Source organism: Thamnophis sirtalis, unplaced genomic scaffold (assembly GCF_051295495.1).
Source record: "Thamnophis sirtalis isolate CommonGarterSnake01/CBP01778 unplaced genomic scaffold, rThaSir2_p1.2 scaffold_4, whole genome shotgun sequence".
Taxonomy (NCBI): domain Eukaryota; kingdom Metazoa; phylum Chordata; class Lepidosauria; order Squamata; family Natricidae; genus Thamnophis; species Thamnophis sirtalis.
This window is the reverse complement of record NW_028261384.1, coordinates 121,647,027-121,663,401: the sequence shown is the minus strand read 5'-3', so window position 1 is coordinate 121,663,401 and position 16,375 is coordinate 121,647,027. Positions and strand designations below refer to the sequence as shown.

General features: G+C 42.4%; 1 protein-coding gene across 1 annotated transcript in view; it reads left to right on the top strand.

The window, feature by feature from the left end:
• The window catches only part of LOC106557294 (integrin alpha-X), a 52,634-nt gene that overhangs the window by 14,533 nt on the left and 21,726 nt on the right, over positions 1-16,375 (top strand). The window contains 7 exon segments of the mRNA XM_087714681.1: positions 578-714; positions 7,929-8,069; positions 11,601-11,657; positions 11,659-11,805; positions 11,920-12,050; positions 13,958-14,121; positions 16,115-16,266. Of these exon segments, the coding sequence (XP_087570807.1) occupies positions 578-714; positions 7,929-8,069; positions 11,601-11,657; positions 11,659-11,805; positions 11,920-12,050; positions 13,958-14,121; positions 16,115-16,266 (929 nt within the window).

Genomic DNA, 16,375 nt, shown 5'->3' with positions numbered 1-16,375 from the left:
GGAGTCTGGAGAGGACTCTGATGAGGGCTCTGCATCGGAGGCAGAGATGGGGCTGTCTGACTTTTATCAGCTGCCTTCAGAGTCAGACATCAGTGAGGCAGAGGAACAGCTGGAGCCTGTTCCCAGTGTGTGCATGCGCAGAGTTGCCAGATGGAGGGAACAGCTAAAGAACAGGGGTCGACTTGGGAATAAGGCCACAGGTGGACGATGAATGGTCCTCCCTGAGGAAATAAAAAGGGAGTGAAAGGGGAATAGAGTTTGCAGGAGACAATTAGTCTGCTTAATTGGTTCGTGACTCTCCAGATTCCTTGCCAAGTTTTGAAGATACCGGCCTGGCAGCTCTCCAAGCTAGATAAGGTCTGTGACTGTAAATCCTCCCTTGAAAGACTTTGCTGGATATGAATGTGAGGAATTCACAATAACTTAATAAAAAGGATTTTTTTTGTCAGGACAAGGAATCTGCTTTGTGGTTTGGGGAGGCCTAGGTCAGAACAGACTTTTTCTCCACCTTCTGCCCCAAAGTGCTAAATTGGTCAAATCCAAGAAACGCAGATTGTTTCTTCTTTTTTCTGGACAGGCTACTCTGTGGCTTTAGCTCGCTTTCACAAAAGGACCTTCTACATCACCGGAGCTCCTCGGTTCCAGCATGTTGGCCAAGTCCTGGTCTTTGAAAGCAAGAGTGGACGCTTAGCAGGGAATATTCAGGGTCAACAGGTAAGGGAGGATAGGAAACGGAATGTAGATCAACCTTCACTGTCGTACCAGAAGGATTGTAAAACTTCATAGGACTGTTGTTTTGCATCAAGGACAGCGTGTCATAGTTTTAAATTCATAATTAGTCTACATCCCACAGAGGTTCTATTAGAACATAGGCATAGATGGAAGAGAAAGAATTGTTACCAGAGACAATTCAAGTAGGGGAGTCCTCAGTACAGGTGGTCCTCACTTAACAACCAGTCACTTAACAACCATTCAGAGTTATGACAGACTTCCCCAGAGCCACTTACAACCCAGTTCTGAAGTTCCAATGGCTGCACAACCTCATACACAACTGCAGTCCTGTGTTTGCATTTTGGGCACTTGGCAGCTGGCTTGCATTTATGACTGTTTGCAGCATTATATGGTTATATGGCTACAATTTCCACTTGTGTGTATGTGTGTGTGTGAATTTCTTGTCTGCTGGAAATAGGTTTATTAACCACTGCATTTGCTTAGCAATTGCAGCTTAGCAACTGCAGCAAAAAAAAGTTATAAAATCAGGCACAGTCCTATGGTGACCCAGTTAATGACCACCGTGACTTATAACCATATTTCAGGCTCAGTTATAATTATAGAGTAATTCAAGGATTGCCTGTATACTGTTGGATTTGTTGATTGGGCCTAATGAGGATTGGAATGCAACATTAACTAGACTCATGATTTTTTATTTATTTATTTATTTATTATTAGACTTATATACCGCTTCATAGAGCTTTCAGCCTTCTCTAAGCGGTTTACAAATTTTTTAGCAAATTGAGTCAGCAAATTGCCCCCACAGTCTGGGTCCTCATTTCACCCACCTCGGAAGGATGGAAGGCTGAGTCAATCTGGAGCCGGTGAGATTTGAACCGCTGAATTGCAGATAACAGTCAGCTGAAGTGGCCTGCAGTACTGCACCCTAATCACTGCACCACCTCGGCTCCTGATGGCGAACCTATGACATGTGTGCCCGAAGTGGCATGAGGAGCCATATTGGCTGGCACATGTAGTGTTGCCCATTCGTCTTCTGGGTTTCTGGCATGTATGCGCATGCGACGATCAGCTGCTTTTTTGCAGGTGCAGCAGTGCCAGAAACGGGAAAAACTGGCCTTCCGGTGTCCATTGTGCCTATGCACGCTGGCCAGCTGATTGTTTTACACGCATGCATGCCAGTAACTGGAAGACAAGCTGGCCGGTGCTGACCAGAACTTCATTTCCTGGCGCGTGCATGCCCACTTGGCAGTTTCTCTTCTGGGGCCCGTCCCCAACGAGTGTACATGCACTCCCTTTTTGGCACTCGGTGCCGAAAAGGTTCACCATCACTGAACTAGACAACCTGATTTATTTACTAATTTGTTTGACAGACCCCATTTTTCTACTCAATCACAAGCCTTTTAAGGTGGCTAAGACTCAGTAAAAATGCAGTACAAAAATGCCAATTCATAAATCAAAATCAACTCAAGTATTCATTAACTATTAAAAGTTTGGTGAAAGAAATGTAATTTGGCCACCCTTGTATTGGAAGACGGCATGGGAACTGAGCACTGCTCCCAAGGAAGAGCATCTACACCTTGACAAGAGTGCAGAATGAGGCCTTTTCCCAGTTCCCAGAATAACAAGCTTCTGTTAAGAAGATCTGTAGATCTGGCTAGTTTCTTAATAACAGAATTAGGCTCCCTTTGATCATCAGATCCTCAGCTAATAAAACATCTGTAATTTTTTTGGTAATGTTTTTTTATTTTTTGTTACAATTTTAAATTCTTTTTACAAATAATGGTTTCCCCCTTTTACATTCTCTCTTATATATAATTTATTTTGCGTCACATTACCATTCCAATTTCAGCCTCATTATTTTCTTCCCATATTTTCATCTTAAATTTAATTTTTTCTTAGCACATAGGCAATATTACTTTTCACCATTTCTGAAAAATATACCAAATTTATCATTTCATTTTCCATTTGTTATTCTAATTTCTATCTATATATATATCATATATCATCAAATTCAATTTTAATAGAACAAGCATTAGGCCTCCTCCGTATTCCATCGGCCAGCCAATGCCGGCTGGCAACTACAAGGAGGAGGGCCTTCTCAGTAGTAGCCCCGACCCTTTGGAACGAGCTCCCCGTGGAGATTCGTACCCTCTCCACCGTCCAGGCCTTCCGCACAGCCCTTAAGAACTGGCTAGCCCGTCAGGCCTGGGGACAAGGATAGCCGCCCCTCCCGAATGATGAATGTATGTTGTTTACTATTTTATTATATGTTTTAATGTCAATGTCTGTACTTCCCCCTCCCTGGTTTTATGTGAGCCGCCCTGAGTCCCCTCAGGGAAAAGGGCGGCCTACAAATATTAATAAATCTCTCTAAAATCTAAAATCTCTAAATTTTACTTAATTGGTTATCCACAATTAACAATGTTATTTTATTTAACTATGTATCATTAGCATCATTAACATATTTCATTTTCTATCAATACATCTCTTCTTTCCCTTCCTCCTTTCCTAGCTTTTTTCTCTTAATTCGCCTCTTGCTCTCTTTGATGTTCCATTTTTCAACAGATTTCTATTTGTCCTTCTATCCCCCACTCTTGAATTCCTTTTTTTCTCCCCCCCCCTTTTATATGTATTATATCTTTTCTTCTGGATTTTCCCTATCATTCTTCTATGAATTATTTGAGTAACCCTCTCTAGGATTTCTCTTTTTTGCTTCCCACTGTTTCTCTCTTTATTTTTATTTTTTTTCTTGTTTTGGATAGCATTTTTCTTTTTTCCTCTCTGCTCTTTTTGTGTCTCTATAAATCTTAATAGAATTATTTAACATTTTTTTATTTTCAGGTTCCCTCCCCCCCCCCCCACTCTCCTTGTTAACCTCTTGCCTCTCATTTGTGTTTCTCTTTGTCAGTTTCTCTCCTACTTCCTGTTCTATATATTTCAATTACTTTTCTGGTTCTTTAATACATTTAAGTGTTGTACATGCATTTTAACATTTTGAGTAACTCTTCCTACATCCCACGCTCCATGTTCAAATTTAACACAAGTTTTTTTTAATGTTTTTATATTTTACCACGCTTAATTAAGTCTCTTTCTTATTTCCAAATTTTTCCAGCTATAATATCCAACCCCAAAGTAAAGCAGTTGGTTTCAAGGTTTTTAACTTTCTTTCTCAGCCGTGGCAAAACAAAGTCCAACAACAGGAAATGGCCATACACTCCTTAGAAAATCTTCCACTTATCTTTTCTGTGTTCAAGGTCGTTTTTCCACTGTACTTTGTTTCCAGATGTTGCTTTTCTCAAGCAGATGGCTTTTACAATCCCACAGACAGTGAAACCAATAAATTGTCAGAGTTTTCAAAAACCAAAAGTTCCAAATCCAGTAATTATTTTTCTGTTTTCCCCGTTTCTTTCCCCTTTTTTTAGATGTTCCAGTTCCAATTATATTAGCCACAATCTTTTTGGGCAGTCACCATTCCTCCCCCCCCTTTCTTTTCCCTCTCTTTGTATTCCAAGTGACACTTAGTCGCTGTTTTAAATAGCAATAGCAGTTAGACATATACCGCTTCATAGGGCTTTCAGCCCTCTCTAAGCGGTTTACAGAGTCAGCATATTGCCCCCCAACAACAATCCGGGTCCTCATTTTTACCCACCTCGGAAGGATGGAAGGCTGAGTCAACCCTGAGCCGGTGAGATTTGAACAGCCGAACTGCAGAACTGCAGTCAGCTGAAGTAGCCTGCAGTGCTGCATTTAACCACTGCCCCACCTCGGCTCTGGACCAATCTTTTTAAGTTCCAAATTTAAATTTTTCTTTACTCTTGGGTCGGCCAGCCTTTCTCCCGGTCCCAACACTCCGTCTGATCACTGCTCCAGCTCCAATTTTGGTCTAGATGCCCCAGCTGCAGAGCGGTCATTGAAGATGGCCGGCACCCCCGCTGCCGGTCTGGAGAGTTTGTTTAGGACCTGCCAAAGAGTTTGCCTTGCTCCTCATGGTCGTTCGAAATGCCTCTCTTTCTTCACCATCCTTTCAGGACAGTTTTGGCCCAAAGGCCTCCGGATGACGGTTCGTGGCTGGGTTTTTCGCGATGCTCCTTATTTATTTTCCCAGCCGTTCCCACCGCAATGCCTCCGGTTTATCCAAAACCTCTGTGATTGCCAGGCGCAAATATCAAATAGCCATTTTTTTTTAGTTCAACTCAGAAAAAAGGCTTATTATTGCTACATGTTCACAAGAATCTTGCTTTAGGTCTCTTTAGTGGATGCTTTTGATCGAATAGGATCCATTCTATGACTGCTTTGGTCCACCTGCCATTAGTGCTTCTTGCTATGTGACCAGCCCATTTCCTTTTCAATTTACAATGCCAATCTTGATGGCGTCGTAGACTTGGAATTGGAATTGGAATTGGAAAAGTTTATTTATAGGCTGCCCTTTTCCCTGGGGGGACTCAGGGCGGCCTACAACTCATAGGGAAAGGGGATACAAACAATGACACATAAGCACAATACATAATTAAAAAGAACACAACATTCATACCATTCAGGTGGGGATGGATTACAATCTTTAGCCCCAGGCCTGACGGGATAGCCAGATTTTAAGGGCTGCGCGGAAGGTCTGGAGGGTGGTGAGGGTACGAATCTCCACGGGGAGATCGTTCCAAAGGGTCGGAGCTACTACCGAGAAGGCCCTCCTCCGCGTGGTTGCCAGTCGACACTGACTGGCAGATGGAATCCGGAGGAGGCCTAATCTATGTGATCTAATTGGTTGCGAGGAGGTAATTGGCAGGAGGCGGTCTCTCACTTTCCTTCTCTAATCCATGTGCAGGTCTTTCTATCTTTTCTTGTAATGCCAAGCATGTGTTTTTCCATGGCTCTTTGTGCCACTCATAGCTTTTGTATCAATCGCGAGGTTAGAATCCATGTTTTGACAGGTATATGTTAGAGCAGGTAGCACACACAGATCGAGAACTTTTCTCATCAGGCATGGGGGGAGTTTCTCCTTGAAAGTTATGCTTAGCTTGGCGAAAACCTTTTCCATGGAATCCCAAAGGTGTTTTTTTAAGGAGGCAACTGCACTTTCTTGTTTTTTCTTAAAGACGTTTTGCTTCTCATCCAAGAAGCTTCTTCAGCTCTGACAGGACAATGGGGAATGGAAGGATTTATACTCCTTGCAGGCAGCTGCTCATTTACATCCTTTAAGAGGGTCATGGGAGGGACGCGATGGTTCAGTGGCTAAGACACTAAGCTTGTCAATCAGAAAGGTTGGCAGTTTGGCAGTTCGAATCCCTAGCGCTGTGTAATGAAGTGAGCTCCCATTATTTGTCCAAACTTCTGCCAACCTAGCAGTTCAAAAGCATGCAAGTAGAAAAATAGGGACCTCTTTGGTAGGAAGGTAACATCATTCTGTGCACCTTTGGTGTTTAGCCATGCCGGCCACATGACCATGGAGATGTCTTTGGACAGCATTGTCTCTTTGGCTTTGAAGCGGAGATGAGTCAGGAAGGACTAGCACATATGTGCGAGGGGAACCTTTACCTTAACCTTAGAGGGTCGTTGAAGCACTTGGAGGTTTATCTGTATCCTCAAAGTCACCTGAATGGTGTTCCTGGAGCACTACTCAGTCCTCTTCCACAAAAGAGACCTAAAACAAGATGGATTGACAATATCTGCAAGTATGGCGGGCTCAATTGGTGAAAGAAAGCTCAGGACCATATTGGTTGGAAACATGTGGAAGAGGCCTTCATCCTGCAGTGGATAGACCATGGCTAAAGTGATGATGATACATAAGAATTTAGTCAACTAACAGTCAAAGTTCAATTGGTGATAGCACAGTATTGTATTGTCCTATGACTGATCTTCCCCCCCTCTCTCTCTCTCTCTCTCTCTCTCTCTCTCTCTCTCTCTCTCTCTCTCTCTCTCTCTCTCTCACACACACACACACACACACACACACACACACACACACACACACACACCCACCCACCCACCCACCCACCCACCCACCCAGAGTGGGTGGATTGCCTAAACAAGCTATTTATTGCTGGACAGTTTTTCTCTGCGGCTCAGCACTTCCCTAAAAATGGCTGACCACAAAGCAACCAGCTCAGCTCTGTGACCTATTTTCTTGAATAATTCTTCTATTAAGATTTTTGAAAAGGAGATTAATAACCAATAAGAATTCATAAAGAAAAAGGAAATGAAAAAAGGGAGGGGGAGAATGGCAAAAAGCAGAAAAAGAAAGAAAGAAAAGACATAGAAATAAGTAGCTTTCTTTTCTTTGCAGCAAATATACATATAGTTCATTGGTGGGTTTCAAAAATTTTTAGAACCTATTCTGTAGGTGTGGCCTATTTTGTGGGAGTAGCTTGGCAGTCATGTGACTGGGTGGGAGTGGCCAAGTCAATGTCACTGAATTCTTTGCCCCAAAGAATGACCTACAAGAAGAAGATATATAAAAAAGGAAATTTATTATTTTGTGCACTTACTACCATATTTTTCGGAGTATAAGACACACCAGGGTATAAGATGCACCAAGGTTTTGAAGAGGAATTTTTAAAAAAGAGTTGGTAGGTAGATAGAGGGAGAGAGAGAGAGAGAGAAATACAGTAGGTAGGTAGGGAGAGAAAGAGAGTAGATAGGTAGAGAGAGGGAGAGAAAGAGGGAGAGAAATACAGTAGGTAGGGAGGGAGGGAGAGAGAGTAGGTAGGTAGGTAGAGGGATAGAGAGAGAAAGAAATACGGTAGGTAGGTAGGTAGGGAGAGAGAGTAGGTAGGTAGGTAGGTAGATAAAGGGAGAGATGGAGAGAGAGAGAAATACAGTAGGTAGGGAGGGTGGGAGAGAGAGTAGGTAGATATGTAGATGTTTCAAGGTGTATTTATCCATGTGCTGGAGAAGGAAATCTGACAACCTGCAGCGCTTAAGACTTGTTTCTGCTGGCACAGCACTTGATCAATGTAATTCTCATCAATCACTCTAACTAAAGAGCTTTCCAAAAGGAAAAAAAAAGTTTTTGCTTTCTGCAAACCTCCCCAAAACGGTCCGTTTTTCGTGAATGGGCCTGTTTTTGTTTTTTCCCCCAAATAAAAGGCATGAATAGTCTTGGGGGGGAGGGCCTTGCAGAGTGCTCCTGGGGGAGGGGTTGGCCAAAAACAGAGCAAAAAGGTTCGCCATCACTGCCACAGAACGTCTTTTCTTCTTTTTAGGTCGGTTCTTACTTTGGTGCTGAACTCGCCACCGTGGACTTAAGCGAAGATGGAAATACTGACCTCCTTCTAATTGGGGCTCCTCATTACTACAATGGAAGCCTAGGTGGGATTGTCCACGTCTCCTCCATCAACAGCACGGTGAGTAAAACCATCGGAGGCTGGAAGAGAAATCTAGGATTGAGAAGAAGCTTTCTCACATTTGGTGAATTGTCTTTTCCTCCATCTGTTCATTTTTGGGAGGAAATGCTGAGTAATCTCAGCAGGTTTCCCCCCCAGTTATTTCTGCCAAAGGAGGCAGATCATGACAAAATCTTCAAGCCTTCTCCTTCCCATCTACCTGACTATAGCCTTTCATTTCTTAGCTTCAAATGCCAAAAACTTTCTAATATGCATGTTTGTTGTTGTTAGTTGCGAAGTCGTGTCCAACCCATTGTGACCCCAACAAACAACATTCCTCCAGGCCTTCCTGTCCTCTACCATCCTCTGGAGTCCATTTAAGCTCAGGCCTATTGCTTCGGTGATTCTATCCAGCCACCTCATTTTCTATATTGTCCCCTTCTTCTTTTGCCCTCAATGTTTCCTAGTATTAGGCTCTTCTCCAATGAGTCCTTCCTTCTCATCAGGTATCCAAAGTATTTGAGTTTCATCTTCAGGATCTGGCCTTCTAAAGAGCAGTCAGGGTTGATCTCCTCTAGGACTGACAAGTTTGATCGCCTGGCAGTCCAAGGGACTCTCAGAAGTCTTCTCCAGCACCACAGTTCAAAGACCTCAATTCTTTGACACTCAGCCTTCCTTATGGTCCAACTTTCACAGCCATACATAGCAAAATATATACATATACACATATAAATACATATACACTTACATACATACACATGTAATATATTATATTATATACAAGCAGTCTTCAGCGTTCTGAGTAACGCATCCACTAAAATCAGAACTCCGAGGCAGGTCGATTCCTCAAAGAACATGTTTATTGGATACATCAGATCGGTACAGCTAGTGAGCACCAATTCCAAAAGTTCCTGTGTTTTTCCCCTAATTAAAAGAGTAAATATTTCACTCCCCAAATGTCATTGGTCACATTGTCCAGTGAAAGTAGCTGGAAGGCTACTTTCAACTGCTACCTGTTGGCATGACCTTGGTTCCCACAAGAAAACTTTTTGTTTTGACTGTTTACCAGCCTATCTAGTTCCCCCTCCCTTCCCCCTCTCAAAGTTCATGGCAGCACAAGATGTCTTCAGCCAGGGTATTGACACAATCCCTTTATTATAGGTTCCACTTGTGCAAATTTGACTACTCACTAAAATGAATTTGTACCCCAAACTCAATCCTCATGACATTATTGCAATTACAAGTAGTCCTTGGTGTTAAGATCACCTGAATTTTAAATAACTGTAGTCAACTAAAAGTGGAGGTATGATGATGTTAATATTTGAGTTAAGATATTCGAATTAATATGAATTAATGGAAGAGATGCACAAAAACTTTTTGTAACCAGTTGATATACTTTTTTTATAACATATGTTTGTTGTGTTTTTTTTGTGTTTTTTATTGTTGTGTGTATCAAATATATAAGTATATATACAATAGAGAGATACAAAGTGTGTCTGTGGGGGGAAATATAGTTAGGATAGATTAGCAAAGGTAAGGGAATAAGAAATGATACTAAATTATATCTGGGTTGGCAGAAGTACCATCCCAAGGAAACATAAACTGAGATTTAAAATAGACACACCAACAATAGTAGAAAAAGAAAGGGAGAAAGGAGGAGAGAATGAAAGGAAGATGGGGGGAAAAAGAAAGAGGTAAGGAGAGGAGGATGGAAAGGAGAGAAAGAGGAGGAGAGAGGGTAGAAAGGGGAAGAGCAGGAGTAGGAAAAAGGTACGGGAAGAAGGAAGGGGAAGGAGCGGAGGAAGGAGGAAAGTAGAGAAGAAGAGAGAGAGGGAGAAAGGAAAGGGAAAGGAAAGGAAGAAGGAAGGGAGAGAGAAGGGAGAGAGGGTAGGAAGGGAAAGAGGAAGAGTAGGAGCGAAGGAGAGGCAAGGGAAGAAGGAATGGGAAGGAGAGGAAGAAGGAAGAAAGTAGAGAAGGGAGAGAGGGAGAAAGGAAAGGGAAAGGAAAGGAAGATGGAAGGGAGAGAGAAGGAAGGAGAGAGGGTAGGAAGGGAAAGAGGAAGAGTAGGAGCGAAGGAGAGGCAAGAGAAGAAGGAAGGGGAAGGAGAGGAGGAAGGAAGAAAGTAGAGAAGGGAGGGAGGCTGAAAAGAAAGAGGTAAGGAGAGGAGGATGGAAAGGAGAGAAAGAGGAGAAGAGAGGGTAGGAAGGGGATGAGGAAGAGCAGGAGTAGGAGAAAGGTACAGGGAGAAGGAAGGTAAAGGAGAGCAGGAAGGAAGAAAGTAGAGAAGGGAGGAAGGGAGAAAAGAAAGGGAAAATAAGGTGGTGTTATAACAGGAGGAAGGGATGGTAAACAAAGCAACCCAAACTGTATATTATAACCTATTAAATGAAATAATAAATGTATAAGAATGATAAATGTTAAAACACTTGTAACCAAACGACATGCTATCTGTGATGATGGGTTTTTTCTGTTTTGTTTTTTTTTCATTGTGGGTATGTGTTGTCTATGTAACAAAAAAAAAAAATTATTAAAAAAAAAGATCACCTGAATTTTGGTCACTAAGTGATGCAGTTGTTAAGCAAGATGTCACTGGACTAGACAAGATTCCATAACCTCTTCTGTCATGGCTGTTCAGTGAATCATGCAGTGTGTAAGCCAATCCAACTTCCGCAGTTGATTTGGCTTGCAATCACATGATGCCAAGACCCTGAAACTGTTGTAAATATGAGATGGTTGTCAAGTGCCGAAATTCTGATCAAGTGATGGTTGTGACTTCAAGAATGTAACTTTTTTTAATGCCACCATAACTTCAAATCATCTTTAAATGAACTGTTGTAAATTGAGGACTAGCTGTAGTCACAGACACGCCCAGGGCAGTGAAAACTTTGAGTTGCCATTCTGCACAAGTCTGACTACTCTCAGTGACTTGCTGGTTGAAATGGCCTTGAAAGTCAAAGACTTGCTAAAACTTTTAAATGCTTCTTTTTAGAACTTTATTTAACACACACACACTTTATACGAGTGTTTAAATATAGAAATGTATGGTTGTTTTTCATTTTCATTACATCAACTGGATGAGGTCCCTTGAAAGTGGTTGATAAGCAGCAAAGTAGAATATAATATAATTCTATTCTGTCTCTCTGTCTCTGACTTTTGACACACATACACACGTATGTATGTATATGTAATGTGTGTGTGTGTGGAGGGAGGGAGGGAGGAGGGAGGGAGGGAGAGAGAGAGAGAGAGAGAGAGAGAGAGAGAGAGAGAGAGAGAGAGAGAGAGAGAGAGAGAGAGAGAGAGAGAGAGAGAGAGAGAGAGAGAGCCTTGATATTATCTTCAGTATGTCCACAGGTAGCCCTGAAACAGAATAACAAAAGTTGGAAGGGACCTTGGAGGTCTTCTATTCCAACCCCCTGCTCAAGCAGGAACTCTATACCACTTCAGACAAATGTTTGTCCAATCTCTTCTTAAAAACTTCCAGTGTTGAAGCATTCACAACCTGCAGGCAAGTAAAACTACACTAACTAATGTAACTCACATGTTTCATTCCAGGGTGAGCTTGTTCACCTTCAAACGTTGCATGGAATCCCAGGTAATGGACTAGGCCATTTTTGGGGCAGCTCTCGCTGCATTAGGAGATATCAGTGGGGATGGCCTTACAGATGTGGCCATAGGAGCCCCGATGGAAGATGAAAATCGGGGGGCCATTTATATCTTCCTGGGTGAAACAGACCGACTGAAGGAAGTACACAGCCAGGTAAGTCCAAATGTCAAAAATAAGGAAGGTAAGAATAGCCAATTGAAGCTTCTCTACCTGGGTTGATGTGCTCCAGCCTTAATGATCACTTTTTTACTTCCTTCTTCCTCACAGCGGATTTCGGCCTCCTCTGTTTCTCCCGGGCTCCAGTTTTTTGGACAATCCATTCAGGGAAGGTTGGATCTCAGCAGGGATGAGCTGACTGACTTAGCTATTGGAGCTCTTGGAAGTGCAGTGGTGCTTCGGTAGGAATGGGTGGGGTGGTAATGGGCATGAACCAGACCTGGGCATTTTATGGGCCCCAGGCCACATCCAGCCCTTTGGCTGTTCCTGTCTGACCTGCAAAAATTGGTTTTGTTTTGAAGGTAATTGCTAATTCCCCCCTCCCCCATCTTATCTGCATGTGTGTATACCTAAGCACTTTCACAGCCCTATTGGTTCGGCCCTCCACAACAGCCCCAATTTCTTATGTGGTCCCTTGTGAAAATTAGTAAATGCATTAAGCCTCATGGTATTGGATGTGTGTGCAAAGTTCACTAATAATAATAGGGTAGGGTAGGGTAGGGTAGATTAGACTAGACTAGGAATAGAATGGAATAGAGTAGAGTAGGGTAGAATATAGAGCATGGTATGGTATGGTATGGTGTATAGCATAGCATAGCATAGCATAGCATAGCATAGCATAGCATAGCATAATATAGTCCTGGTTGACTCGCTACGCAGCCCTGCTTGCAACCAGACAATAGTAAGAGGGAAGGCACTGGAATGTAAGGGAGGTTTGTGGGGGAACTCTGGAATGCAAGTGTGTTGCCTGGAAGTGTGAGACAGACCCAAACCCCGAGGTTATCGACTGGGAATGTCCGAGGCAGACAGGACATTTCCAAAATAAAGCAAGTGCAACTGGACTGGTGGACAATGGGACATGGGAAGCGTAGGAAGGAAAACATTTCCTATACGCTTGATGCGTGAAAATGTCAGAACTGGCTTTTCTACTACTGTACCCAGATGGCTTTTCAGTAAAGTTATACTGTTGGCGAAAAAATGTCCCAGGGGTTTCTTTTGCTGTCTAATGTAGTGGGATGGTTGACAAGAATAGAATATTCTTTATTGTGTGGTTGGACACAAAAGGATTTAATAAAATATCCATCAGCTTATCTCTCTCATCTATCTATCTATCTATCTATCTATCTATCTATCTATCTATCTATCTATCTATCTATCTATCTATCTATCTATCTATCTATCTATCTATCTATGTGTGTGTTGGACGTGGTGACTCAGTGGCTAAGACACTGAGCTTGTCGATCAGAAGGTCGACAGCTGAGCGGTTCGAATCCCTAGCGCCACGTAACGGAGTGAGCTCCCGTTATTTGTCCCAGCTTCTGCTAAACCAGCAGTTCGAAAGCATGTAAAAAATGCAAGTAGAAAATTAGACATCACCTTTAATGTAACAGTGTTCCATATGCCTTCGGCGTTTAGTCAGGGCGGCCACAATACCACAGAGATGTCTTTGGACAGGGCTGGCTCTTTGGTTTAGAAACGGAGATGAGCACCGCCCCCTAGAGCCAGAAACAACTAGCATGCATGTGTGGGAGAACCTTTACCTTTACACCTTATGTAAAATGATCCGGAGAGTGGGATAAAATCAATAAAAGTAATTTAAAAAATATTTTTGGGAGCTTGGCTTGGCTTGGCCCTTGGCACAGTGGTAGTTTGACATTGACTTGGAACCTACAGTGTGAACTGAGATGGTTGTTATCTCCAATTGTTGGTTGTAGAATCACAGCAGCTGATAGCTTCTAGCCAATCTTGTCTGGTTTAGGAAGCTAAGCAGGGCTGGCTATTAATTGTATGGGAAACTACCAGGATGGAGACCAAGGCTATAGAGTAGACAACGTAGAAGGAGGCAATAGCAGATCACTTCCTGCTGCCAAGAAAATTACAACATGAATGAGTCCACAAAATCACCAGAAGCTAAGCTTGACTCAAAAGAGACTTTGCTCTTGTTAATGGTAAAAGAGGAATTGTGCTGCATATTGCATAGAGATAGATGGAGGTTGTGAAATACTAAGACCAAGCTTTATCAGAGATCTCTGTATTTTGGAAGGCAGTTGGTTAGGAAAAATCATAACACCTTTCTTTTGCTTTCCAGATCCCGGCCTGTTTTCACTGTCCTTACTTCATTGAAATTTACCCCGGATTCAATCCCTCTGGGTGATCCAGAGTGTGGAAGCAGAAAGATTTCAAGAATTGATCCTCGTGGGCAAGTCAGTCTTTGCTTCACCTTAAATCTTCTCAGCACGAAATGGAGCTCTGGTAACATCTCAGCGTGATTGTTCTTTTGCTTAATAATCTTAATGTTTCACGTTTTAGGATGCTCCTCTTTCCCTCGTGTCTTAAGTGATGATAATTTACTTTGCAACCACTCTTTTCATTTGCCATTCTGTTTCTCATCAACTGATTTATTTGCATCCCACCGTTATTATTTGTATAAATAACTCAAGGTGGCAAACACACCTAGAGTTTCCCTGAAAATAAGACCCACTGGAAAATAAGCCCTAGCATGATTTTTCAGGATGCTTATAATATAAGCCATACCCCCAAAATAAGCCCCAGTTGAGATCGTCAGTCAGACAAGACGCATTTTAGTACTGTATTTCCCCCAAATAAACCCTACATTTTTTGAGGCAAAAAAATAATATAAGACCCTGTCTTATTTTCGGGGAAACATAGTTAATACTCCTTCTGTAAGCCATAGCCATCACATCTTACTACTAATTTCCCCACAACAACCCTGTGAGGTGGGTTGGGCTGAGATAAAGAGATTGATGCAAAACCACTTAGCTGGTTTTGTGTCTGAAGAAGGACTAGAAATCAGAGTTTCCATAATACAATATAAGATATTGTCATTAATATTTAAAGTCCTTCATGGTTAGGGCCTGGCTATTTAAGGCACTGCCTATTTTGTACTCATCTAGTCATTAAGATTTACAGGAGAGACCCATTTGAAAATTTCCCCCTGGTCCAAAACCCAGTATGTGGGAGCAGGCCCTAATCTGTGTTTTATAGCTGTCCTTGCTAGGAAATATCCTTTCACAGAACTGTGTTTAATACTTGTTCATTTGAGTTCTAGAACATCTGTAAAGATACAATTTCAATACAATGTAGTGTGTTTGTGTGTGTATGTATGAGCAGCCCAAGCTGTGCTTGATAGGAGAGGAAAGAATAGGAGCATCGATTAACATGTCTGATGTAAAAACAACAAAGCTAATTATAGGTGGGAGATGGGTAGATGGGCCTATTACGCACACAATGGCCAAATTGATTAATAGTGTATAAAGGCATGTATCTCTTTAATGGTTTTTACACTCTGATGATGTTAGCTAACAAAACCTAAGTAAGCAATATATTTTAAAGTTCCAGGGATCACAATGTCTGTTTCTTCTTTTATAAATTCACCTGGAACTTGTATTTTTAGGATAATTATATATGCAGGAAACAGAATCTCATTTTTAATATTAACCAGTGTGCTCACAGTAAAAATGACAGTAAAGGTTATCTTAAGATGTGTGGACATGGTGGCTGAGGAATTCTGGGAGTTGATGCTGGCTGTGGAAATATAGGAGTTGAAGGTGCCAAGTTTGAAAAACACTGCTGTAAGACAATTATAAATAGCAATATATTCCCATGTTATTTAAAAAAAAATTCTCTGGATGCTAACCAGGGGTGGGATTCAGCCAGTTCAGATCGGTTTGGGTAACCGGATGTTAATTTTAATCTGGTTCACTGAACTGGTAGCTACAAGGACTGTCTAGCCCCACCCACCCTGCCCCTCTTCTCCCAGGAGTTTCCATGCAGCCGGTTCATCATGCCAGGTAAGTGCAGGGGCCATAAGGAGACTCTTGGAGGGCAAGAAGTGGGCCTCCTCAATGTTCTATTGAGGAAAGCCTCCGGAACTTGGGGAGAGCGAAAAACAGGCCTACCGGAAGTACCGGAAGTCCGGAAATGGCTCCGTTTCCGGACTCCAGAGGGCCTTCGGAACCCGGGGGAGGCCATTTTCACCCTCCCAGAGGCTCGAGGAAAGCCTCCGGAGCCTGGGGAAGGCAAAAACGCCCCCATGCCACCATGGTGCAGGAAGCTGACTAGGCCACACCCCCATGGCCACGCCCACCCAGCAACCGGGCAAAGAACCTATTGTTGAAACTTTTCAATCCCACCACTGATGCTAATTCACTTGTTCTTTCAGTCAACACTCATTGTATTCAGTTTTTTCCCCTTCTGTCTTCCCCTTCATTCTTTTTTTAACAAGCTTCCTTGAGACCCATAATCAACTTCAGCCTCCGTGTTGATGTTAAACAGACCTTACCACGCCTGATGCTAGAGAATGAGTCACCCAGTTTTTCAGATTCTCTCCAACTTGGAGTTATGCCCATTTGCATCAACAAGACTCTGTGGGCTCAGGTAGGTACCATTATGCTTTTATCCAAACTGCCCAGAAGGGAATGGTTGGGTCCCTTAAGAGGGCAGCATCAAGAGTATTACAAATTACATTTCAGTCATTTTAACTTCC